Here is a 23,734-nt window from a genome sequence, read left to right on the forward strand (position 1 = left end):
GAAGCTAGCCCTGCATCCCACTTTAAAAAAGAAAAGGCAGAGCTTTGATCACAACATCCAGGCTGCCATCTTGACTCTTTTGACTCTTCTCTCTCCTACCTTTCCCAGCATCAGAGCCCCCTCCAGAGAGCTGGGTCTTCGTGCCATGTGTCCAAAGTAGGATAATTGGAGCCTGGTCGTTGGTGCCTCTTGAGTGAGGAGGACTCTGGGCTGATCTGTTTGATGGTCCACCGGTTTGTTCTCTTGGCCATCCGTGGGATTCTCAGGGTCTTCTCCAACCCCAAAGTTCAGAAGCGTCGAACTCTTCCTATCCTGCTTCTTCAAAGTCCAACTTTCACTGCCATAGAGGGTCAGAGGGAAGACCAAGTCTTGCACGATTCTGATCTTTGTAGGTAGAGACACCTCACCGCATTTGAAAATCTTTCCCAAGGCTTTCACGGCTGCTCTACCCAGTGCTAGTCTGCAGCATATTTCTTGATATATATAATATTGTTCCTGAAGTCTTCCTGGTCTGCAGTGAGCAGATCGTGCAGAAGAGCCCTGTAAAATTCTTTAAATGGATGTGGCTCTGTCACTGTTCTTTTTAGAGGGTGCTTTTAGTTATCCTCCGGAGCGTGTGCACACACTAATAAAACACAGCCCCAGAATGCAATCATTCACAAGTTTCCTTCCCTCCCTCCAGCTTGAAGCAGTGCAGAGATAAATGTCTATAACTATCAGTAAAACACTGCAGAGAGAGAATACGGCACAGATGCCGACATACCTAAGTTGCACCCATGCAGCTTTGTGTTTCATTGTTCGATCGCTGTAATGTAGTGTAGATGCCACATGTGGGTGGAAAAGGATGCAAATGATGTGAAAGTAGTGCAAATGGGGCACGCTTCCTCCCTTAAACTTTAGAAATGTGACTGGAAGTTGGGAGAAAACCATGGGAAAACAGTAAAGCGGGCTGAGCTGCTAATTTGCAGAAGGCTAATTGCAGGTCGAAACCTCTTGCAACGGGAGATCTTTCTTTGAGAGCTCACAGGTGGGCAAGAAGACTGAGAGAAAGAAGAGGGAGAGAGGGGGTTAAAAAGGTGAGGGGGGGCTGGGTAGAGAGAGAGAAAAGGGGGTGGCAGAAAGCAGGCAGAGAGGAAGGGTCTGTCTTTTAGGGGCCCACCTCTGGAATTGGGGGTCTTGCAGAATCCCTGAAGAAATGTGGACCTTGATGGGGGGGAGGGATGGGGGGGTCATGACACCCTCAATTTAGCTGAGAGGGGCGAAAAGTTCCCAGCATGCAAGCCATTTATTAAGGAGTTGATATCTCCCTTCCCTTCCCTTCCCTTCCCTTCCCTTCCCTTCTTCATCCATTTACTTCCTTTCCTTTCCTTTCCTTTCCTTTCCTTTCCTTTCCTTTCCTTTCCTTTCCTTTCCTTTCCTTTCCTTTCCTTTCCCCTCTCCACCCCCTCCCTCCCTCCCTCTTCCTTTTTTCCTTTTCCTTCCTCCTTTCCCCTCTCTCTCTCTTTCTCTCCTTCTTCCATCCCTCTCTTCTGTAAAGGTTCCTTGTTTATTAATGGGATCTCTCCCTTGACTGGGATTTAAGGTGATGTTACAAAATTACAGAAGCCAAGGTTTCATACAAAGGTTTTTTAAAAAATAGCGCATCTCTTTCCCCTGTTTCATATAGTCCCCTGGTCAGAAAAAGAAGGGAAAAAATCACCTCCAATTAAATCAATTCAGTAGATATATAAGATTGTAAGAATATATCTCAATGCTGGGCTAAGTAAAAGAGTCTAATTAAAAGTACGGGGGGATGTATGGAAACCAGAATGTAAGCCCACAACAAGCCATGTTCATGAGGTCTGGTTCCCAAACACTTACGTAATGGCCAATCTGGGTTTGGAGGACAGGGTGAAGCCCTGTAAAGGGCCTTGTGTGGTACCAGAGTGGGTGGGTCAACAAAACAGCAGCATCTGTGCGCAACAGGGAGGTATCAGTAGGCTTGGGAATAACTCCACGGTTTGCAAAACTGCAAAACATCTTTTGTAAAAAAGAGAAAGAACTTTGGGAACAAGAGAATCCAAACCGGTAGTCATGAATACTGATTTGATGTTGAGGTGGGGGAAAGGAAAAAGAAAAGTTGCAGGGGAAATGGAATAGAGGAAATTGCATGCTGCACCATTTTATTACAGATTTTATTACTTTTTTATTTTATTTATTTTATTTGTTTTTTATTATTTTATTACTGCACACACACACAAATACATCTATATGTGTGTATGCATGTATGTATGTATGTATTTAGAGACTCCCCGGTTTCAGAAAAACCTGGGTAGTTTACAATTTAAAAGTAAAGAAAGCCATAAAACTGGGAAAAAGAATCACGCACCTCCCCAAAACCCCCACCATACAGTATAACCCAAAACAACCGACACAGGGTGTTTTTTACACGTGCCCTGCTTCAGATATCCAGGCTTTGTGCGCCAATCCTCATATATAACCGAAGCCTCCAGAAATTGAAAAAAAAAAGTTTAGAAAAAGGAATTTTGGGGAAGCCTCCCCCCCCCCCGCACTGGCATAATAACCACTAATCTCTTTTATGTGGAGCATGGGAAGCAAGGGGGGATCCTGGAAAAGAAAAAGCTCTCGGCGATCTACACACACACGCCCCGAGGAACACCCCACATTGCACGATTCCCACATTGCCTGACTCTGTAGCACTTTGCCCGGCGTTCATTCATGCCCAAGCGGTTCTCTGGGAAAGAGACCCTGGGCGGCGGGACATGCAAACGAAGGGGTGTGGCTAGGCAAATGAGGCCTTTCCCGTGTGTTTTTTTCAATGGCTCCCATTGTGGCGCCCTCTTTGGTCCCATTCAAAAAGGTGACGTCAGCACAGGATTGTCCGCGGACAATGGCGCTCTTCTTACTCCGGGGGAGGCTGGAGGGGAAGCGGTGGGAAGGGACGGGGACTAAAATAAAGCCCTCCCATTGTTGGTGTCAATATCTCAGCAAGCCGCTGAGACCAAAATTGAAATAGTTCTGGGAACAGCTGCTGGCGGTCTCCTCGGATGGTCATGCCGGGGCGGGGGGGCCAAGAAAGGCGATCTTTGGCTTTTTTCAGGGTATCTCTTTGCCACTGCGACTCCACCTTCGCTCCCCGCGGGGGCCTTTTTAAACAAGCCACCCAAATGAGGGCAAGTCTGAATGTGCCAGAGCACGGCCGTGGGGTCAGATGAGGGTACTTTGCTAAAACTCTACTAAGCCCAGAACAGGCTTGGCCTGCTGGCCACATTCACACAACATAAAATCACAGACTCTAAAGCAGTGTTTCTCCACCTTGGCCGCTTTAAGATGTGTGGACTTCAACTCCCAGAATTCCCCAGCCAGCCATGCTGGCTGGGGAATTCTGGGAGTTGAAGTCCAACATCTTAAAGCAGCCAAGGTGGAGAAACACTGATCTGAAGGCCGGGAGGGACCTTAGAGATCATCTAGTCTGACCCGCTGCCCCGGGCAGGGATCTGCTTCCCCAACATCCCCATCTGAGCTCTTTTAAACACCAGCAGTAAAGGAGAGTCTGAAGCCATCGGATCCACTATTAAACAGCTTTTATTACTAGGAATGTGGCCTGATGTCCAGCCAAGAACACTGGCAAAGTTTGATGTTTCTTTTCACTAGTATGTTATGCGAACCCAGCCAGCGTCTTATGTATCCAGATCACTGAGAGTCGTCTTTTTTTCTTTTTCTTTTCCTGAAGCCGGATTCACACAGCATGTGAGGCTAACCTAAAACAGTGAAATAAAGTGAATTGTGAAACCAAACCCTTAGTTAAGGAGAACAAATATACATAAGGTTAAATTCATTCTTATCTGGGGATTCGTGGGCAGGAAAAGATTATCTGGTTTTGCATTTTGATTATGTCTGAGGAAAGAGAATTGTGTCTCTGAGAACTGCCTCTTTATTCTGTTTGCTTTAGAGGGAAGTTGTGCTTTGGGGATCCTACTGCCACCATTCACCACTTCATTTGTATATTTTTAGCCTTAAAAAAGTGTAAAAAAACCCTCACATTTCTAGGGCAGAGAGGAAAGAGATCCTTTTAAAAAGCTGCCCCCCAAAAAACCTGGAATTTATTTCTATTTCTATCTATCTGTCTTATCTAGCTATAGCTATGTCTGTCTACCTACCTACATCTCTATCATCTATCTATCTCATCTCCAAACCATTAAAAGCAAATTTAAAATAGAAGTTGTGTGTGAAAAACGCCCAAAATCTGAATCAGCCAGTGCTGACAGTGCTTTGCTGGGTGAAAAGAATTGCTGATCTGACCCAGTTTGCTTTCTTCTGTTTTCAAGTGGCCAATTTCTTGTTCTGCCTAACTAGGAAAACAAGCCGGAGAGAGAACAGGGTGACCATCCTTAGATCTATAGTCCCCTGGAGAAACATTAATATAAATCAGTGTTCCGGCGTGGCTTGAACATTCATTTTGGATGACCCTTGCACAGAAAGGAAACTCCAGCTTTCTTCAAACAGGATGTTCCCTGGATTTCTTTGGAATTGGGTTGTCAAATCCAATCCGTTTTTGAACAGGCGAAAAATCCGCCTTGTCAAATCTTCCCCTTTCTTCCCCTTTCTCCACCAAAATAGGGTGGGGTTTTTTTTCTTTTTAACCCCCTTTTTCTTAGCTGGGCCATCCATCCTAATCGAACCAATTTCATGCCTTGGAATATTCCCACTGGGCACCCCCCTGCGCCCCCTCCCCATGGTTTTCATTACCAACTTTTACTCTCCTTCTCAAACAAGCCCCTTTGCCTATCTTTCAACACACATCTCACACCCGCCTGGATGAAGGAAGCCCTCCAAACCGTATCATTTGGCTTGGCAGGTTTTTAGGGAGGAAAATCCAAACACATCTGAGGAACCTCGTCCTGGTTAAGTATCTTGCCTGGGGGTCAGACAACTTTTGACATCGGTTTTGGTGGCTGATCAAAGACATGGTTTTAAAAGCAGAGCCTATCATTCAGTAAAAGGAACGGGGGATACCTAAGAGAGCTTTAAGCTTCTTAGCAAAGTCTGGAAACATCTGTGGGTCAAATAGCAATTGGTACTTACGGGCTCAAGTCGGTGGAGTGTTAGCTGTTGAACATAATAGTGCCCAAAAGCCATCTGGGCAAAACTCGTCGACATCAAGGTCCCTTTTATCAGCCATGGCAGTGCGCATGAATTGTGCTTCTGTGCACTGGTAAAACACCATAGAAAAATAATCTTGAGGCCATCATATATGAATACAGAGGAGAATAAAGCAAAATTGTGCATGACTTCTGCTCTGTAGAAAATTTGGAAATAAAAAAAGGAAGGAAGGAAGGAAGGAAGGAAGGAAGGAAGGAAGGAAGGAAGGAAGGAAGGAAGGAAGGAAGGAAGGAAGGAAGGAAGGAAGGAAGGAAGGATACAAATTACTGGAGCAGTTTAATTCTCCAAAACAAGGGAAACATTCAGCTGAGTTTTTCAGAACCAGCCTTCTTCTGTGCATGTTGCCCCAAAGATACAAAATACCTACTTGTGTGGAAGAAACCTGCTTTGTTCTAATGCCATTTTTTTCCTTCTCTCTCTTCTGCTTTCTTTCAGCGGCCACTCCACCTAATCTGGTTGACAAGCCCTGCTTAAAGTTGAAGGTTTATGTTCGACCAACAAGTAAGTAGGACCAGATGAAGCTTCCTTGACTAGGGAGGCTTAAGAAATATGATTTTTCCAGAATTCTAGATTGAATCAACCTGGAGTAATAGATGAACCAGACTGTACATTAACTACCAGCTCTCATTTTTCCCAAATCTTTTGCTGCACCACTCAGGTCAGAAATATCAAAAGCCATCTTTAAAAAGGATGTGGTTTAAGAGTAAATAGAAATTCATGTTTGAGAAAAGAGTGTTTTCTCTCTGGATATATTCTGAAGTCCAGATTTTCTTATAAATTGGAAAAATGCAGTGTTGCTGAAAGGATGAATGCTTCGGAAAGTGGGTAGAAATAGGTGATGGTTGCAATTGTGTTTCTATTGTGTTAGCAGTAAAGTCCACTAGATAAAACGAAGGAGATACATATAGGATTGTGTTAGGTTACGACAGTGTTGTCCAAACTTGGCCACTTTAAGATGAGTGGACTTCAACTCCCAGAATTCCCCAGCCAGCATGGCTGGCTGGGGAATTCTGGGAGTTGAAGTCCACTCATCTTAAAGTGGCCAAGTTTGGACAACACTGGTTACGATATGGGCATCACAGGGGGCGGGGCAAGACTAAGGTGTTGTTGGGTGCATCATGACAGCGTCAGGCAAATGATATGATGACACATTTGTGTCATTTTGTAATGTTTTGTGAAATGTTGCATCTGAGATATATAGGAAGACTAAAATCTCATGAGATTTCAGTGCTCCTGCACAGAGCTCAGATGATATCCACACTCTTGTGAGATTTGGTGATCTCACAAGGTCTCAGCCCTTAAGAAAAAAAAAATCTAATTTAAATTTGAACTGGTGGGGTGGTTTGCATTGTTTTTTGGAGACTGGATGTTGGGGTGACTGTGTATACTATATTCCCAATTTCACTGTACCCACAAGGAATAGGATCCCCTGAGTTCTTTGTCATCAAAGATGGAGCCCAAAGGATCGCTGTCTCCTCCAAACTAAGAAACCTGGGGAAACAAGTTCCACCGTCCACCATCAGCAGAGGGATCAGGGATTGTTGTGGCAGGTTCCACCAGCAAGAAACAACTTCCCTCGACCGTCACAGCCCACTTGGGTCAGGGGACAGCAGGGGGACAGCAACATCGACAATTCTAACCACAGGGATTTCACCAAAAGACATTGGTAGGGTAGCAACTGGGTGGAATCATCTCTGTTCATTAAACATTACAAGATAGACAACTTTGCCTCTACAGATTGGGCCTTTGGGTGCCTGGTGCAATGGAGGGCGCTTTACTCGTCCATAAACTTTTGGACTACCATACTATATCTCTTTTCTGTTGGCTCCATCTTTGTTGACCAAGAATGGTAGTTCACCATGAAGTTCCTTTCTGGTTACCAAAAGATGGACTTGATCCTCTCGCCCTACAAGAAGGGAATACATTCAGAAACAGTTCAAGGCACCAAAGGTCAACCCAACAGCTATTCTACAGTGCTGGTTGACTGTTCTACATTGTTCTTTCATTTTCTCATGGTCCTTGCCAATGGCAAGTTTTTGTTGCTATTCTTCAAGAAAAAAGAAGTTGATCTACATTCAGCCGGAGTCAATGCCTGCAGCTGAAGGGAGGGAGTTCCTCCAGAGAAGCAATCTTAAGCCCTGTCTTCTGGGGAGGAGAATTTTTTTCCCCTCAGCTCCATCTTTCGATAACCCTACAGTTCAGTGACTCTTTTTTCAGACATGGATGAGACTGTCTTGGGATTTGATCTTCCTTAAATAGGATCTTGCTGCTTTCATCAGAATTACAACAAAAGCAGCATTGCAAGCTCCGCCTCTTTTTGAGGTAGGTATGTGATGTCATGACTTATGTACAAAAGGTGTGGAGCTTATTGGCACCACACGTCTTTTGTCCTTCCACCCAGTGCAGAAAGGATTTAAATTGACTAACCCTGGACTCAGCATCTGGGTGTATATTGCAAATTTAATCAGTGAACGATGTACTAGCTGCAGTACCTAACATGCTAAGCTTGGTTAGTGTCAGTGCTGGTTAGGGTTTTTTTGTGACTTACTGTGTTGGGCAAACCCAGTCAGATTGGTTAGTCTATGCTTCAGTGGCCTACATTCATGCAACGCGCCCAACTTTGTGGTGTTCCTCAGAAGGACAGACGAGATCATGCACATGATGACATCATTGAACAAATGTCATGATATGCATGACATCCTTGTGGCTTCTAGTTCACCTGTTCCCGGAATTAACCCTATATGTTTTGTGCAATATGGGAACATCTCTGTGGCACCCAGATCCCTACGTTGCAGACCCCGGAGCTAGGCAGCAATCTCTCGCTTCCTGGGTTCGCCCAAACCATTAAATGCTATTCTCAGCTACCAAAACATTGCCGAGAATCAGGAGTATCTACAGCAGTATACCTCAACCATGGGAACTTGAAGATGTGTGGACTTCAACTCCCAGAATTCCCCAGCCAGCCATGCTGGCTGGGGAATTCTGGGAGTTGAAGTCCACACATCTTCAGGTTCCCATGGTTGAGGAACACTGTTCTAGGCCCTCCGTAAGTTTGCAGAGAGACCCTTGTCTTGTTGTAATGCCACAAATATTGGGTCCATGGGACACTGATGTCTTATCTGGCTGCTGGCTGTAATTGTTCCCCCTGGAATGCTCTAGAAGAGGACTTCTCTTTGACATTGAAAATTGGAGGAAAAAAATGATGAGGATCACTTCCTGACTGTGTAAAAGAGAAAAGGATGTTTTCTTGGCAATTCTGCCCTCCCCCTGCCCACTGAATTTGGCCCGAGGTTCTCCTTTGAGAAAGCGGGCTTCTACATGAAAGAGAAATAGCTGCTTTAAAGAAATGCGTGTGCACACACAGACACACACACACAGACCTTCAGATATCCAAGAAATGCACACTTTCAAAACCCAGACAAAGTCAGAGGTTCCACAACATGCGGCTTGAACGGTAGATATTGTGTCTGCCACAGATGTCAGTGTGGACTAGAACTCCCAGAATGCCCCACTCAGCATGGCTGACTGGGGATTTCTGGGAGCTGAAGTCCACACATCTTCAAGTTCCTGAGGTTGAGAAACACTGGTCTACAGGGTGGGGTGGGGGTCAAAAAAGTCAAGATGGTGTCCCCGTCCCAATACTCAGTCCTGATTACCAACAACACAAAACATATTTTCAAGCAGAATGGACCCTTGCCCTTCCTTTCACATTTTGCCCTTGAGAACGAATTAGTGAAGGCCTTTTGACACACATGCGTGCACACACACAAACTCCGGTGACCTTTCCAACAACTTTAACCTTTTGTTCTCTTGGCAAAGGCTGAAACGCTAAGCATTGGTTTGGGCCCAAGCGGCATGCAGATTTCCACCAAATTATGTTCGATTCTAGGTTGGGGGGAAGACAAGAAATCTATGAAAAGAAAAGAAATGTAGATGAACTCAGGGCAGATGGAATACCTGCTGACTTCATTGTTGGGATCAAGGGGGGAAAGAAAGCCAATTATTTTATTTAAATTGTAACAAACAGCAACAACCTTCTGCTTTTTCTGAACAGGTGGTATTTTTAAAAGAATCAAGTCATGCAGCTGTTTGGGGAAAAAAGAAAACACAAATTAATAATTTTCTCCTGTTAACATGCAATTAATGTTTGGTCACAGTTCTTCCCAGGGAGTGTGCAAATAGTCAGAAATGACAGAATCAGGAAAGAGATTGCCTTTTTTTTTGTTCGTTTTTCATTTCTCTCCGTGTGCGTGTTTGTATGTCTGTGTGATTTTAATTGGCTTTAAAACAAAACAAGGACTTTTTTTTAAGAAAGTAACCCCCGGGTTGTTATGTTGAGGGGTTTTTTTCCCCCTCCCCCAGAAAGCATGATGTGTTTGTAGTGGCTTTGCACAAGGGCTGGGACAAGTATCCGTGTTTTCTTTTCCTGTTGCAGCTCCTTGTTTGTTTGTTTGTTTACTTATTAGATTTCTGTCTCGCTGTTCACTCAGGAGCTGAAGGGGACAAGAGAAGAGACTTCTTCTCTTCTTCCTCACAGTAACAACCCTGGGAGGCGGGTTGGCTAAGATGGAGGAATTGGCCCAGAGTCCCCCAGGAGCTTCTGGGGCTGAGGTGGGACTAGAACCCGGGTCTCCCGCCTCCTAATCCAGCCCCTTCCCCACTACACCTGATTGGCTCTTGGGCTGAGAGGAGGGACTAGCCCAAAATCAACCAATGAATGTCTGGGGCTGAGGGGGATTAGAACTTGGGTCTCCCCCCCGATTGGCTCTTGGGCTGAGAAGGTGGGACTGCCCCATAGTTGGCCAATGAGCTTCTGGGGCTGAGGGGGGACTAGAACCCGGGTCTCCCACCTCCTAGTCCAGCCCCTTTCCCATTACACCTGATTGGCTCTTGGGCTGAGAGGAGGGACTAGCCCAAAATCAACCAATGAACGTCTGGGGCTGAGGGGGATTAGAACCTGGGTCTCCCCCCCTGATTGGCTCTTGGGCTGAGAAGGTGGGACTGCCCCATAGTTGGCCAATGAGCTTCTGGGGCTGAGGGGGGACTAGAAACCGGGTCTCCTGCCTCCTAGTCCAGCCCCTTTCCCGTTACACCTGATTGGCTCTTGGGCTGAGAGAGGGGGAGTGGCCCAAATTCAGCCAATGAGCTTCTGGGGCTGAGGGGGGACTAGAACCTGGTCTTCCCCCTCCTAGTGCAGCCCCTTCCCCCCTACACCTGATTGGCTCTTGGGCTGAGAGGAGGGGGACTGGCCCAAATTCAGCCAATGAGCTTCTGGGGCTGAGGGGGGACTAGAACCCGGGTCTCCCGCCTCCTAGTGCAGCCCCTTCCCCCCTACACCTGATTGGCTCTTGGGCTGAGAGGAGGGACTAGCCCAAAATCAACCAATGAACGTCTGGGGCTGAGGGGGATTAGAACCTGGGTCTCCCCCCCTGATTGGCTCTTGGGCTGAGAAGGTGGGACTGCCCCATAGTTGGCCAATGAGCTTCTGGGGCTGAGGGGGGACTAGAAACCGGGTCTCCTGCCTCCTAGTCCAGCCCCTTTCCCATTACACCTGATTGGCTCTTGGGCTGAGAGAGGGGGAGTGGCCCAAATTCAGCCAATGAGCTTCTGGGGCTGAGGGGGGACTAGAACCTGGTCTTCCCCCTCCTAGTGCAGCCCCTTCCCCCCTACACCTGATTGGCTCTTGGGCTGAGAGGAGGGGGACTGGCCCAAATTCAGCCAATGAGCTTCTGGGGCTGAGGGGGGACTAGAACCCGGGTCTCCCGCCTCCTAGTGCAGCCCCTTCCCCCCTACACCTGATTGGCTCTTGGGCTGAGAGGAGGGACTAGCCCAAAATCAACCAATGAATGTCTGGGGCTGAGGGGGATTAGAACTTGGGTCTCCCCACCTGATTGGCTCTTGGCCTGAGAAGGTGGGACTGCCCCACAGTCGGCCAATGAGCTTCTGGGGCTGAGGGGGGACTAGAAACCGGGTCTCCTGCTTCCTAGTCCAGCCCCTTTCCCATTACACCTGATTGGCTCTTGGGCTGAGAGGAGGGACTAGCCCAAAATCAGCCAATGAGCTTCTGGGGCTGAGGGGGACTAGAACCTGGGCCTCCCCACTCCCAGGTTGCAGAGCAGTGGAACTTATGCAAATTAAATGGCTGGCTTGCATAAGAACCGAGACTTTGCCAAAATGAATTGGGTAGTTGGGGGTTCACTGAGTGGGAAACCTACCCCTTTCCTTAGCATGTGTGAACCCGGCCCCTGAACGTCTCTCTCCTTGGGAGAAAACAGAGCTAAGATCTGGCTGCTGCAGGAGATTCTTGAACAAGGACCGCACACTCTATCAACAAGGGGGTTTCAATTGTCGGAAGGCTCTTGCCACAACTCTTCCACTTAGACGTCGGTGGCAGACGTGTCGCTCCTGAGAGTATCACCGTGGCTGGCAATAACTCTGAGCGTCAGTTTGGTGGAGCGGCTAAAGGCACCGGGCGAGAGGCCAAGAGGCCGTGAATTGTAGTCCTGTCCTAGGTGCAAAGCCAGCTGGGTGACTTTGGGCCAGTCCCTCTCTGGCAGCCCTAGGAAGAAGCAGGCGAGGGCAAACCCCTTCCGAAAAATGTGGCCTAAAAAACAGCAGGGACCCGTCCAGGCCCAGACCTGCCCGAGAAGGGGAAAGGCCAGCCGGTTGGACTGGAGGAATGCGACGAAATGCCAAGATGGATTTGCATCTCCAAATTTTGTTCAAGTTGCTCCTCTCTCTTCCCCCCTCCTCCCCTGGCTGTGAGTCTGCCAAAACCGCCCTTAATCTAGTAATAAACTTAAGAGGAGCCGAGCTGAGGGAATGGCGTTAAAACGGCTTTGGCTGTAATTTAGCGGATTCCCTCGAAGACATTTTGCATCGCTGGCTGATTAGGCGCCTTTTGGAAACAGGATTATTGGATCGCTATGAAACAATTGCTCTCTGACCTTCGGAATGTCGTGCTGACTCCAAGCCAAGGCCGGGGAGGGGGCGCGTGTGTGCAGGGGGGGGGACAAAACCTAACCTAAACAGGCACGGTCCCCAGAGACGTCCCGTTGTTTCAAGTTGGCTGGCAACTCTTTAGGTTGGCTTCCTTCCATCTTGCGAAAATACCGCCCACGTATTTTGAAACGGAGTCCCCGTCTGGGAAAAATTGGGATCGGGAGCCAGCAGACAGGAGCTTCTGATCTTGGAAAAAGCAGCTTGCTCTCCAGCTGTTTGAACGCCGGGCCGTTCTGCTCGCCAACCCAGCCAGCGAGGGATGGGGAAGCTTCTCGGACGGCATGACACCAGCGGCCCCCACACATTGAGCCCCTGGCAGGAAAGAGGACAGTGCAATGGAGAAAGCAGTGCGCTCCCTAAAGCAAGTCACTGATTTGAATGCTCCAGTTTCGTTTTTTTTCCTGTTGAAGTCCGTGAACCTATGTATCAGTGCTTCTCAACCTTGGCAGCTGGAAGATGTGTGGACTTCAACTCCCAGAATTCCCCAGCCAGCAAGCCTTGCTGGCTGGGGAATTCTGGGAGTTGAAGTCCACACATCTTCCAGCTGCCAAGGTTGAGCCAGAGATATCTATAAATGAGGCAGGAGCACCAAAGAAGGTGCTGATCCTGTGATGGGTGGAGCCAAAGGCTGACATGGGCGGAGTTTGCGACACAAGCCCTTTATTACTGCGTTCCATCCTGTTCCTTCTTTTGCTGCTCCCCTTCTGCATCACGGTGCAAATGTGAGCCAGAAGAGGTTCAAAAAAAAGAACCCTGGTCTGTGGCTGATGATGCTACAGGCCGTGTGGTATGAGGCCAAGGGCTGCCGGTAATGTTCAGGTCATCATCATCATAATTTATTACACTAGTATGTTGCCTGACTCCCGACAACTCTAAGCAGCTCACAACAATCAAAGAAATTGCGATAGAAGAGAAGATCTGTAGCTCAGGGTTGAACTGTGGAGTCCTTGGTGGTCTCTGAGCGTGGTTGCTAGCTTGTAGATGTTTCATTACCCCACTAGGTAATATCAGTGCAATTAGTAATTGTGAGAGCAGTTAGGGTATTGTTTTCGGCTTGATTGTGGAGAGCGCGTCCATGAACACCAACAAGCAGTCAGAAGACACGATGAAAACTCCTTAATCTCACAGCACATGGACGGATTCAACCGTAGTTTCAACTGGGAAACGGTCAGCATCTTAGACCAAGCTAAATCCGAAAATGAGAGGGAATTCCTGGAAGTTTGGCATTCAGATAAATCAGCCATCAACAGACACATAGAAATAAACCATATTTACACACCATTCAAAAGAGTCAGTAAAAAAGCTAAGAAGGAAACAAAAAGACAGAACAGTCTTCTCCAGCAACCAACGCCCAGATAAGCAGGGATTAAGACCAGGCAAACGATCCAGCAGAAAACAACAGCCTAATCAAGGAACTGCCAAGGAGAAACCCACACCCCCACCAACACTGGCAGGGCAAGCTACTGTATATAAACAGGGAGCAAACCCCACACTTAGATGATGTTACCTAGTTGGATAATGAAATGTCTGCAAGCAAACAACCAAGCTCAGAGAGCACCAGGGACTTCAAATAAATTACAGTAAGTTCAATAAACAATAAAAGATGGCAAGCACGAGGAAGGGAGGGGTCTCACTCTCCCTGGCCAAAGGCCTGGGTGAAGAGCCAGACCTTCATGGGTCTTCTGAACAGCAGAGTGGGGGTTATCCAGATCTCGGGGGCAAACCTCGTTCCAGAGGGCAGGTGCTGCTACAGACAGTGCAAACTTCTGGGTTCCTGATAGATGACATTGTTTAATCGAAGGAACCTGGAGCGTGCCAACCCTGTGGATCGAATTTGCCAGGCAGATGTTATGGGAGGCAGGCCGTCCCTCAAGTATTTATTATTTATTTATTTATTGGACAATGGGGGACTCTGGGCAGCTTACATCAAATTAAAATCATAAATACATGATTAAAAGTTATAAAAGAACCACACTTACAGAGATAAAAAGAGATTAAAGTAATCAGGCCTTAGGCCACGTAGAACTTAATAGGTAACAACCAGCACCTTGAATTGCACCCAGAAGCAAACCAGCAACCAGTGCAGCTCATGAAGCAGAGGTGTTACATGGGCATACCAAGGCATACTACCCGCACCACCACATTCTGGACCAGTTGAAGCTTCTGGGTGGTCTTCAAGGGCAATCCCACGTTGAGTGCATTGCAGTAGTCAAGCCATGAGGTGACAACATAATCGTGTTGCCCTAGTCTTATATGAAAGTGGTTTGATTTGCCATTCCATCAGGTTTTTCCAATATTTCATCTCCTAGATGCCTTGGAATATATCCCCCTGGCCTGGCTCTCATAACTTGTTTTCGTCATGGTTAGATGACTGCATGTGTTCTTTGTGGGGCTGCCCTTGACGAATGTATGGAGGCTGCAGCCAGATTGTTCATTGGAGCACAGCACTAGGGGTGGTATCACCCTGATACTTAAAGATAAGCTTTGCTTGACAATGACTTTCCATGCTTCCTTCCAAGATTGCATTTATACATCATACTAAGCTGTATTGTAAAATTGTTAGCGTTTGGCTTCGCAGGTGGTGCAAACTTGACTACTTATGGCTTATTCAACAAACCAGGATTAAAACAACCATAGCTTACTGCGATGTGGGAACCCAGCCAAACTCTTCGTCCTGGACTTTAACATTCTAAATGTCCAGCTAGATCAGTGTGCTTCACACTTGGCAACTTTAAGATGTGTGGACTTCAACTCCCAGAATTCCCCAGCTGGGGAATTCTGGGAGTTGAAGTCCACACATCTTAAAGTTGCCAAGTGTGAAGCACGTTGAGCTAGATTGCTGTGAGCCTGCCCAGATAGTAAGATAATCTGGTGGAACAAATTCTCAGGATTTCGGCCTGCACCTTTTCTGCCTTGCAAAAAGGGCATCAAGACACCATTTCTCCCTCCAGCCATTCGAATTGCTACATCTAACTATAGTTTGGAACGCCCGCATTACATTTTCTACTGTGCTTTTGATTCCTTTGCCCCACTGCCTCGGCAGAAAAAAAAATCCCCGTTAAAATCGCCCACCTCTTGTGCAAACAAACCACGCTGAGCCACAGGGAGACCACAGGGATGGCAGGAGATCTGGATAGATGGTTTCTATGGAAAAATTCCAACTCTGTTCTTTTTTCCCCTTCTCCTTCCACCAGATGATTCCCTCTACGAATCTCCAGAACCAATATTCACCAGCAATAATTCCTGCTGCAGCTTCACGGTCCCGGATGCCTTCTTCGTGGTGGTGCCGGTGTTTTGGACTATCCTCGCATCCTAGCCCCCGCGGGATAGCAGACGAGAAACTTGGGTTTTTTACAGCAGCAGCTGCAAAAACCAACGAGGGACGAATCAGAAGGAAAGAATGAGAGAGAGAAAGAGGAAGAGTGAACAGGAGCATGTTTGTTGCTGGGTCAGCAAAAGTCACTCTTGGGGAGGGGGGGTGTTACAGCGGTCTTTGATCTACAGTCTCTGCCAACGTAAGGTTAAGGGGCGCTGGGTTTCCTTTCCCAGCTCCTGAAAAAACAGACCATAGAGCCAGACCCCAGTCCGATGGGGCACAGAGGGAAGAAGAAAAAAGGCTCATTTAAAAAAAAAAAACTGACACGGGCTGAGCTGGTTTCGTATTTCCATGTTCCACAGAACCGTACCAAGCCAGCTGGTGTAAAAACACCCCTCTTAGATTAACCCCCCGTGGAGTTTTTCTTTTTAAAATCTCTAGACCAAATATAGTCATTTTTATTTTCTCAACTTAACCTTTTTTTGGGGGGGGGGGTCTGTTCTGTACTTTTTCCACAACTGGAACTCAAAAGAGACATCGTGATGGGGGAGAGACCAGAGAATGTCCTCTGCAATGGTGCCTCATTTTGGGGGGTGGGGGGGAGGAAGGGGAAATCCTTTACATTCCCTTTGATGTGTTTTGGTTTGAATATTATAATACAGCGGCGAGGGGGTGGACATATCGCGGTGACCAAATTGCATTTCATGACTGTTGAAACCGATAACTAAGAAAGCCACAAACCGTAACGAGGCAGTTTCTTCAAAACCACCCTGAGGACTAGAAAACTGTTATGCCAAAATCTGTTACTCCTTTGGATTCCTTTGCATAATATTCCTTTGGTATAGCAGGCTCCCTGCCACCTGGAAAAAAAAATGATAAACAGCATCTCACACTTTGGGGCACATTCTTCCTAGATTTCTACAAGAAGGACTGTGGAAGATGGGCCCTCCGTTGCTTCAAGATGACTCGAAGCTCTGGACTTTGTTCTGTGTGTGTGCAAGGGGGGAGGGAGGGGGGTCTGAACAGAACAGGGATTTATACAGGCCTAAAGCTGGGAAAGGTGTAATTTGTAAATCTTGTTTTTTCTGTTCACAAAGAGCTGGGGGTTCATGGGGGGGGGACGGGGGGAGAAACCAGCACAATACACTGAAGAAGCCACTGCCTGAACACCCTTGTGGCTGTGCCAGTTTGAGGGGTGCTGAGCTCCTGAGAGTCAGTTCCAAAATGCCAGGATGCTCAGAGTCCCTTGTCCTCCTTTTCCACTGCACGCTAAAAGTCCTGAATGGCCAACTTTCCCACCAAAAACCAAGGCTCAGCTTGGGGGCTTGTCATGTGTTGGATCCACTGTGCCAGTCTCCGATGAGAAGACAAATCAGCAGAAAATTGGTCCCGCGGGGTGTTGAGCCAGGCCTGAAGGAGACCCCCGCTGGGTTTCTTGGCACTGAAATCCATCAGGCGAACAAGAGCAGGGATTTGACTTGGCCCTCCTCTTGGATCTCCCTTGCTCCTTTCCTCCATCCTTTCCCTCTGTGGTGCCTGCCTTCTTGCAGGCAGGAGTTCGGAAGAGATGCCTGATGGCATTACAGGAGCTGCTGAAATGGCACCTCTGGGGGAAGGGCCATCAGTTGTAAAGCTGTGAACCCAACAGAGCTCATGATAAGGATGAGGACCAGAGAAGGGGAGCAACTGGCCACAAATCTGGGCTGAGTAATTGGATTTAGACAAACCCTCTAAACCAATGTTTCTCAACCTTGGCAGCTTGGAGATGTGTGGACTTCAAGTTGCCAAGGTTGAGACACGGCTCTAAATATGTTTGAACCCAAGCCCTCTCCTCCTCCTGACCTACTATGAATTTATCTACCTAGAGCAGGAGAAGACGAAAAGGGGCTTACAGATGCAATATTCAAAATGAGGGAATTGCTACACAAGAGAAGACGTACCGAGGGCAAGAGCTTAGTGGCAAACCAATTCGGATGTAAAAGAATTTAGAAGTGAAAAGAATTGGATCGGAGGTGTGATCTTGCAAAGAGGCTCTGCAGTGGTCCGGTTTACATGTTGCACTAAAGCACCTCTTGTTTCATCGTGGCTTATGGAATAAGCCACTCCTGACTAGCTTCACAAATTGCACTAAGCCCCCAAAGGTGGCCCACAGGCTGGAATTTCTGGCCCACGCAAGCCCGCATCGAACAAATCCCATTATGCCTAAGTGGGGCGTGATTGTTGGAAAGTCGCTGCATTTCAGTCCGAAACTGCACAAGACCCAATGCACTGAAGTTTTGGCTCCTGATCCAAGATTGGATTGTGCGCATGGGCCCTTGCAATTGGCAGGCAGGACGGAGCATCGGCATCCTCTCGGCTTCCCGTGAGACCGCACTGCAGGCTTAGCCTATCCCACAGGGACCTCCTTTGGAACACAACACAAATAATTGTACAGGGCAGCAGTAAACTTGGACCCAACCTCGGTTTAGTCGCCCCTTGGCCCAACAAATCTAATGGAGAGTTAGGATTTGCAAGGGGAGGAATAGCTGCTTGATGACAGCAATCGCTGCTGTTTTGGTTACTGCGATTTAACACAAAATAGGGAAAGTGTAGAGAGTGTGGCTTCTGGAATTCTTCACAACTGCTTAATAATGGCTCCGGTGTAAGTCACACAACTAGGAGGGAGGGGGCTCAGAATGGAGAACTCACCCACACCTCGAGCCGCTGCCCTGTGGCCTTTTCCCATCCAGATTCGCTGGGGAGATATTTTTTGAAGGCTCCTTTTAAATTCTCTGCAACTCCTGGCTGGATGCAGTCCGTTTTCAAATGCAATCTGTCTTTTGCCGGCTTCTCCTCCCACAGCAAATTTGGGCTCGCTCCATTCTGGTTTTGGAGAATTATCCTGCTGATGGACAGAGCCTTGATTTCCTCTGCGTATTTGTTCCAGCGTTCCATTGGGTTGGAAACGATGTGTATTATTACATCAGGCAGCGGGTTTGGGCTAGGAAAAAGCCTCGCTGTCTACACCAGGGTAAACATTTCAACAGCTGCTCTGCCCTAGGCAATTCTTTCCTGTCATTCGTTCCACTGATCCCCCCCCCCCCCCCCCAGCTAGAGACTTGTTGGAAAGAAGGCTGGTGCCTTATATGAGGTTCCCTTAAAAGATACTCTGCAGATGATGCTGGATCCTTCTGGGGTGAAAATGGGGAATATTTCCTCCATAAAGCAAGCAGTGCCTGTGGTGTGCCACCCAGGGGAGTCAAAAAAGTCAATCTGATGGACACAATTGTGTCGCTGAAGTTCTGCCCTTTGAGGTGGAGCTTCACAATCACCCGGTTGCAGCTGTCATCTTGAAAGCAGATCCCCCTGGCCAGTGAGCAACCTGGGTTGGACCCACAGCCCTTCCTGTCTTCCCACACACCCTCCCAACCCCATCCCTGCCTTCTGTTCTCCTTTTCCAACCATGGCAGTTTTAGAAACTTGGTAAATGGTGGTTTGGTGCACCACCCCATTGCTCCCCCCAATGCTTCTGGGTGACGCAGCCGATGGGACCAGATTGAGAGTGGGAAGAGTTCCTTCTGTCGTCCTAAAGGTTGTATGCTCGGTGCTGGTTTGCTGACTGCAGGTGTGAAGTATACAGAGGTCACTCGGGGAAGATCTGGGCTGGTCTGGATCCAGCTGGCGTTACCACTTTGGAAATGGGGAAGGGCTGGATTTCCATTGTCATGGCAGAGGAAGGAGGGGAGGCGACACAGAATACCTTCCCGAAATTCTTCACCTCTCCCTTCCTTCCACCAAAGGATTCCGCGACCCACCACAGGAACTGAAGTGCAAATTCTCCTTCCATAGGACTGTGTATTCCCACTTGACAATCTTTCTGGGGAGGTTTTTCCAACTCTCAGCAGGTACCTGTAAAACAACAGCACACAAATTCCACTCTGCCTCTGTGTGCCAAAGGACTCAGTTGGAAGAGTTGTTGTATTTCTGTACATATTGCCAGCAGGCGTAATACTGTGATTATGAATTATTATTAATTATTATTACTATTTTTAATGCATTTGCTGAAAATGAATGAGTTTGATTGATTTTTTATTATTATTATTTTAAAGTTTTTACTTCCTTTGGGGGGAGGAATTACTGTCGATTTTTTAAAAAGGAAAAAAACACCCTAGAAATGTACCGTCTGTGTGTTTCCCGCCTTACTTTAGAAAAATGCAAAACCTTGTATTAATATCTTGATGATCAAGAACTGTTTTCAGATTTTCTGCCACTGCTTTCTACTTCTTCCCCATCTCATCTTTTCTATCTAGATCAGGTAGCATTTCTTACAAGCAAACCCACCCTCCCACCCACCCCTATAATAATACAGGTTCCAATTTGTTCTACCCCAACTTTTGCCTGTTTTTCTGTCTTCAGCGAGGGCTGATTTCGAGGTACAGCAAAAGGAAGTAAGTCAACATTTTTGCTCTGTTAACCCAAAAGTATGCTTAGTTTTAGAGTTGGGGGCTGGGAAAAGTATGATGATGATGATCCCAAGTTCACCTCTGTCTTGGAAAGCAAATGTTTCATTTGCTTGCAGGAGGAAATTATGGGTCCAAAGGAAAAACTAGTATATATAGCCCACAATTCATCCATTACCCCCTACAAATTACCTCTTCCATTTATTCTGATTCTTGATTACAGCAGGGCATCTGTTTTGGGAGTTGTCTTTGGTGGGGGGAATCCACCGCTGCAGCTGAAGTTAAGCACCCTCATGTCTGCCCTGCACACTCAGCAAATGGGGGTTGGCTGATAGACCGTCCGCTTCCTCTTTCCAAATGCCTGTATGGGGCCTGCACCTAAAACAGCAACGTCAAAAACGTCTCCCCAAAGAAGCTGACAGGTGGAGGAAACAATACTGACTTTGAATCGCTGGATGTACGATGCAAATGAAACCTATTTGCAGAGCAGCCCTTTTATTTCCCCGTCTGGCTGTGACTGAGAAGTCTAGAAGAGTTACAGAGCAATGCTTTAGCTCTCCGGCACTGCAATTCCTGTGCAAACATCTGTACACAGACAGGGATGGCTACAGCCTTAAGGGCTTGAATACCTTCCCCCAGTTCAGTGCCTTCTAGCTGGGGTGGGCTTCAGCTCCTAGAATCCCCACCCCCAAAAAGGATTAGCTGGAGCACACAATGCTTTTACAAGGCTGAAACGTGACTAGCTAGTTCGTGGCTTCAAGTGAAAGGGACACCTAGCTTGGAAGCCAAGTAGGGTTAGCCCTGGCTAAGACTTGGACATGTGAACACTAGGAAAGTGCAGGGTGGTGGGCTAGGTGGCAAAACTGAGAAAACATCCCAGAACAAGTCAGGGACAAGCCACTTTTATAGAAAGAAAACTACAGGATTGCCGTCACCAGGAGTTAAACTCAACATTTTGAATTACAGGTAGTCCTCGTTTAGCGGCTGCCTTGTTTAGCAACCATTCACAGTTACAATGGTGATGAAGTAATTTTACGACCAATCCTCGCATTTACATCCTTCGCAGATCTGTAAAGCAAAGGAAAGTTGAAATAAGATCATAAGTACAGTTGTGGTTTCACTTAGTGATGGCTTTGCTTAACGCCAAGTTGTCAGTCCCAATTGTGGTCACTAAACGAGGACTCCCTGTAGTGGCTTGGTGTTTCACATGATGTAGCTAGGATGGTTTGGTTCCATGTTGTTCCAAGAACCCAGAAAATTGGGTTAATAGCACAGACTTCATTAATTTTATTATTTGGCCAATCATGGGTAAACATCTCATGTGAATGCAGTTGCTGTGGAGAATGAACCCTGGTGCATTTGGTGAGCACCCAGCTGGGGAAACAGGTCCTAGAACTGCCTTTAGGCAAACAACTCACTGAAGAGGTTAAATTTTGCCATCGTCAGTAGCAAATGGCTCCCATGGTTTAAACCCATGTGCTATCGCTGGGCCTAGCCGCAGCTTGGGGGAGTGGGGGAGGTGGGCTCTCAGCAATATGCGTCCCCTTTCTGCAATGGAGCCCACCTTGGATGGGTCCTGAGAATAGGCTTCCTTGGAACCAGCATGTCCCGGTGGTATGCAATCCAGGTATTTCTGGGGAATGCGTCCAACAATAACACCTAGAAGTCCTTACATCTTGTGGAATGTGGTCTGATGGGGGAGCCATTGTGGATTCCTTGCCACCCCACAATGTCCAGTAAGTTATGTCACAAAGAGGCCATCCGAAGCCGGAAAACATTATCAAAGTCCCAGAACAGACGTCAGAATTGACATATGCTACCGCCCTGAGCATGTTTGGAGGGTGTTGAACAAAGCATTAGCAGAAACGCTCCCTCCTCGGCCAGTAGGGCCATCAGAACAGCGTGCAGCATTTAAAGCTCCCGTTGAGCTACTGGGCAAGCAATGAAGGAGGTGGCCAAGCATCTCACGCCTGATTCATTGCCCTGAGCTCCCTTCTGGCCAATGTGGCCCTTCCGATAATTTCTGCCTCTTCTCAAGCACCCGGTAGCTTGATCATCAGTCCTGATGTTGCAAGGCAGCTGAAGGAAACACTACTGTACTCACTGTTGATTTTATTTTCATTCCAACAGGAAGGACAGCCTAACTGGTGAGTAAGGACGTGCTCCCTTTCTCTGCTGGCATCTAACCCTGACACAAAGGTGCCTTGGAAATACCTTTTCCTACCATCCACCCATGACATCTCCATGTTGTCCCCAGCCCAAGAGAGAGACAGACTTATTTTATTCTTAGCTGTCCTCTTTTCTTCACTACCATCCAAAGGGTGAAAATTCATAAAATGAGTTCGGCTTTGTCACCCCTTTGCTAGGAGAGAAATCTGGGAATTCAAAAGATAAGGCAAGTTATGGATTGGCAGTGAGGATGGCGAATTGATTCTCTACTGATCCGAGGATGGGCGGACCGCAGTGGGGAAGCATCTGTAGACAGGAGCGATGCAGAGATGCTCAGCACTATCTTTAGCAAAGCACAATGGGGTGCAGGTAGGAATTAAAAAAGGCACGTCCAAAGTTATTGAAGAATGCCTCCATTTTGTAATAAAGGCAATATGCTTCAGGGGATGGAAATTTATCTATATTGTATAAATATGTAAGTGTGCTATGCATATCGGTGTGTTGGACTACAGCTCACATCATCTCCCCCTGGCTGGGGTGATGGCAATTGTAGGGCAACGTAAGGGTGGGGGGTGTTGCAAAAAGGTGGTGGATAGTGGCTGTGCTGGAGAAATAAGGAAAACCACTGTTTGAAAAGGAGGAGGAGGAAGAGGAGGAAGCTGTAATTAAACAAGAAAGTAATTTTTTTTTTTTTAAACCAGCTCTTTTTATTCTCTTTCCCTTCCTACCTTCCAACCATCTCTGGTTTCTGAGCTTGCAAAGGGCAGAACGGAGAACAAGTATTCCTTAATAAGGTTAATGCTAATGTTATTTTGCTTTCCGTTTCTACTCTGCCAATTAAGACTTGTACACAGACAACTTTTCCCATTAAACGTTGTGCTGATGGTGAAACTCCATTCAACCCATCTCCTCGTATGCCCACGCTTTTATTTGGATGTGGGGTTTTTTTTCCACAATAAACTTTTTTACAAAAAACAACCATCATTTCAAACTGCATTCTTTGAGAATGTTCCTCTGCAAATCCAAGTGGTTTACAGTGGCTTGAAACACAGTTAGGCTTTAATTGGCCAAAGGTTCATTTTTTGGTGAAATGGCTTTTGTAACAAAGAAGAATGCCTTTCTTTATTCCTTTCGTTTGGAATGAGGGAGGGGGACTTCGTCCTCTGTTGCAGCAACACAATCACACGGATTCTGTGCAGTATGTTTAACCCAGTTACCCACACACAATCACACTAACTGGGTCACATGGGATCTCTAGGGCAGTATTTCTCAACCTTGGCAACTTTAAGCTGCGTGGACTTCAACTCCCAGAATTCTGGGAATTGAAGTCCACACAGCTTAAAGTTGCCAAGGTTGAGAAACACTGCTGTAGGAGGTGCTTAGAATCCCATTAGCCAATCAGTGTTAGTGGCTTGCCAGGCATATGCCATAGAGTTCTATCACAGAGAGTCTTTCTTTTGCAGCCATTCTCCATCTCCAACTCTTTTGCTTGGAGGAATAGGTTGGTTGATTATGTGACATCAAGTCGTTGTCAACTGTTAGTGTGTCAGCCCTTTGAAGTAGTCCAGACAGGAAACCAAAACCATGAGTCCTAACACTACCTTTATGGTAAGGTTACAGTAACCGAATCTTGCAAGTCTGAAAG

The 23,734-nt window shown here is 47.0% G+C and overlaps 1 protein-coding gene across 1 annotated transcript in view; it reads left to right on the plus strand.

The window, feature by feature from the left end:
- The window catches only part of EFNA2 (ephrin A2), a 209,032-nt gene extending 193,074 nt beyond the window's left edge, over positions 1 to 15,958 (plus strand). Inside the window, exons 4-5 of the mRNA XM_088149389.1 lie at positions 5,599 to 5,664; positions 15,360 to 15,958. Of these exons, the coding sequence (XP_088005515.1) occupies positions 5,599 to 5,664; positions 15,360 to 15,481 (188 nt within the window). The 3' untranslated portion in view covers positions 15,482 to 15,958. The remainder of the gene's footprint in view (positions 1 to 5,598; positions 5,665 to 15,359) is intronic.
- Positions 15,959 to 23,734: the final 7,776 nt, after the last annotated feature.

This window comes from Python bivittatus, unplaced genomic scaffold (genome assembly GCF_059951505.1).
Source record: "Python bivittatus isolate LINGU-HERP-01145 unplaced genomic scaffold, Pbiv_v1 ctg000580_np1212, whole genome shotgun sequence".
NCBI lineage: Eukaryota > Metazoa > Chordata > Lepidosauria > Squamata > Pythonidae > Python > Python bivittatus.